General features: G+C 60.0%; 1 protein-coding gene across 1 annotated transcript in view; it reads right to left on the bottom strand.

Annotated features, from left to right (window-relative positions):
• Positions 1 to 1,422, bottom strand: part of ATP1B4 (ATPase, Na+/K+ transporting, beta 4 polypeptide) — an 11,217-nt gene extending 9,795 nt beyond the window's left edge. Inside the window, 1 exon segment of the mRNA XM_009889342.1 lies at positions 1,246 to 1,422. Coding sequence (XP_009887644.1) covers positions 1,246 to 1,422 — 177 coding nt within the window.
• Between the last annotated feature and the right edge of the window lie 1,293 nt (positions 1,423 to 2,715).

The raw sequence follows: 2,715 nt of genomic DNA, 5'->3' as shown, positions 1-2,715 counted from the left end.
GCTGAGCCCAGTGCCTCCATCATGGGTGCCCCCTCACCCCAGCCTTCAGGGACCCATGGGCACAGGTCCCTTCCCAGCACAGCTCCCCAGTCCCGCGGCACCCCCCTCCTCCCCCCCAAAAAAGGCTGAGCGAGCACGGCTGCGCCAAGACCTTTGCCTTTCTGCAGGAAACCACACTGCTTTCCCTCCCTACCCTGCAGGACTTCAGCGTTCGGGAGCGGATCAAAAAATAACTTGTTTTCCTAAGAGGGGTGAGCTCAACGCAACAGGATCCTGTCCCGAGCCCCCTGGCATCTGGTGCCCTTTGCAGCACTCTCGCAGCATCCTGCCCCGCGCCCAAGTCCCCACCAGGGCCAGCCAGCACCCTACATGGGGAAGCCGGGCTCTCCACCCTGGGGAGACCATGTAGCTGTTAATAAACATTAGCAAATCGCTGGGGCTTTCAGTGGCCACATGTGTCTGTCAATATGTGCTTGTCAGTCACGGCGGGGCCATGGTTAATGCTTGCAAAATCTGTATTGCAGTGAAGGGGTAGTGCGAGGGACAGGTCTATATTTATCCCTTCGAATTGAGACGGCAGCTAGAAGCACGCAGCATCAGCTTCCCCATCCTGGCTGTAAGACCTGGCCACAGCAACTGAAACAAAATCCAGAGGGACACCTTGCTGTGACACCCTGCAGGCTGGGGCCGGGGAGTATCTGCTTTTCCCCCATCAGTGAATTACAGGCACAAGATGGTGCGTTAGGGGCACAGGGGGTGCGTGCTGGAGTCCTGCTGCTGCGAGGGGTCAGCGTGGTGGGAGTGCTGGGGGGCAGCAGGGGGCCGGGACACTGGTGGCAGGCCAGCCTCGCCAAAACCCTGCTTGCTGCTGCATGTGCAGCAGCTCCGGGAACATCTCCAGCAGTGTGGTGGCAGCGTGCAAGGGCTGCCCATCCCTGGCTGTGCCCCATGCAGCTCTCGAGGAACAGTGGGGCTTGTTTTACACCGCCTGTCCCAGCAGGAGCTCGGCACTGTCCACCAGCTCATTCCCTCGGCACATTTCCAATGTGGCCAGTGACTTTCCCTTTGCCGGAGAGCCAGGCTCCGTTCAACCGTGAGGAAAGACTACCTTACCCCAGGCTGGGGCTTTACCTGGAGGCATGGGGACATCTGTCCCGGGCTCTCACAGGGCTGCACCACATCATCAAAGCAGGTAAAGCATCATTTCTCCCTTTCCTCTCCTAAGCATGGCTGAATGCCGCTCACTGGCTGTGCTAATAAATGGGCGCAGCGGGAAAGAAAGAGGTCTGGCATCTGCCCCGGTCTGTGCCGAGTTGGCCGGGGCTGCCGCACGCCTGCTGCCGGGTACGCAGGCAGAGCTGGCTCGGCACCGGTGCCTGGCTGCAGCCAGGCCTGCCGACGGGAGGGCATGCAGGCAGCCATGCTCACAGCTGGCTCTCCCTGCCCGGGCTGGGGGCTTGGGGCCGGAGAGTTGCCTGCCCAAATCTCAGGAGCTGGGATGGGGCACAAGAATTTACCTTGGCGTGGGCAATTGTGGGGCACCAGCAGCTCCCCAGGGCACAGGCACCCCAACACAGTGGTTGTGCACAGCCCAGCCCTGGCATGGAGCGGAGCAGGGAGCCAAGACCCATTCATCACCAGCCCAGAGTGGGGGCGACTGAGCAAGAGGGGGCCAGTGGTGGCCCTGCTGCTTGGTGGGGCACAGGCAGTGAGCACAGGGCTCCCTTAGTTCATCCAAGGTAAATAACCGCTGTTTTCTCTGAAGATGATGCGTTCTTTGCCATTAATTGATCTGGGCATTTGTAACTTGCCTCTTGCACCGCTGTCAGTGTACACTTTCTCTTTTCTCCCTGGAGAACCTGGTAATTAGGCTTTTATCCAATAAAAGTGGAGGGGGGGGGTTGAAGCAGAGATAGTATTAGTTTGTTTTAACTTGATGAAATACGCTTTGGCTTGAAATAATTACATGATTTGCACTTAGCACCTCTCAGCCCAGGGCATTAAAGTCATTTACAAGCAATTATGAAGCCTGCTGGGAAGATGCTTTTATCCCCATTTTACAGACACAACATGGAAAACAGATGTTGAGGCTCTGCCCTGGCTCCTTGGCAGGGTCTCCCGGGAGTGCTGCCTCCGTGGGACAGGGCAGGGGCAGCAGTGGGCATTGCCACCAGAGCAGAGATCTCAGAGCACTGAGAAGTGAAAATCCGGGCCAGTGGCCATGGTGGGGTGGCTGCCCAGGGGTGCCACCAGCACCACTCTGGGGCTCAGCGCTGCCAGGGGGAGGGAGATGGGGAGGATGGTGGGACAGAGAGGTGCCAGGGAGATGTCTGGAGACAGACAGAATGGCGAGGAGCAGGGGGGCTGGAGGTGAGGTGGGAGCTGCTGGGGTGCAAAGGGATGGGGAAAAGAGGGGGAGAGGGCTGGGGAGACCCGACACCGGGGAGGTGCTGGTGAGTGCGGGGGGTGCAGCGCCGGGAACCTCCTGGGGATGGGGCAGGATCTCTATCCCCCCCCTCCCAAAAAAACCCTCCGGGGCACAATCACTCCACCGGTTTCCCGCAGAACACTACCGACTTCGCGTGCGGTCCCGGACCTCCACACCCCCGGCGGAAGGGCGGGGAGGGGGCGGGAAGAAGCAGTAATTTTGGGAAGGAACGGCGCGCATCCAGAGTCCCTCCCGCTGAGACGCGGAGGCGACGCGGAGGCACCGCC

Source organism: Charadrius vociferus, unplaced genomic scaffold (assembly GCF_000708025.1).
Source record: "Charadrius vociferus isolate BGI_N301 unplaced genomic scaffold, ASM70802v2 scaffold7, whole genome shotgun sequence".
NCBI lineage: Eukaryota > Metazoa > Chordata > Aves > Charadriiformes > Charadriidae > Charadrius > Charadrius vociferus.
Note: the sequence above shows the minus strand (reverse complement) of the source record. Positions and strands in the feature narration are given on the sequence as shown.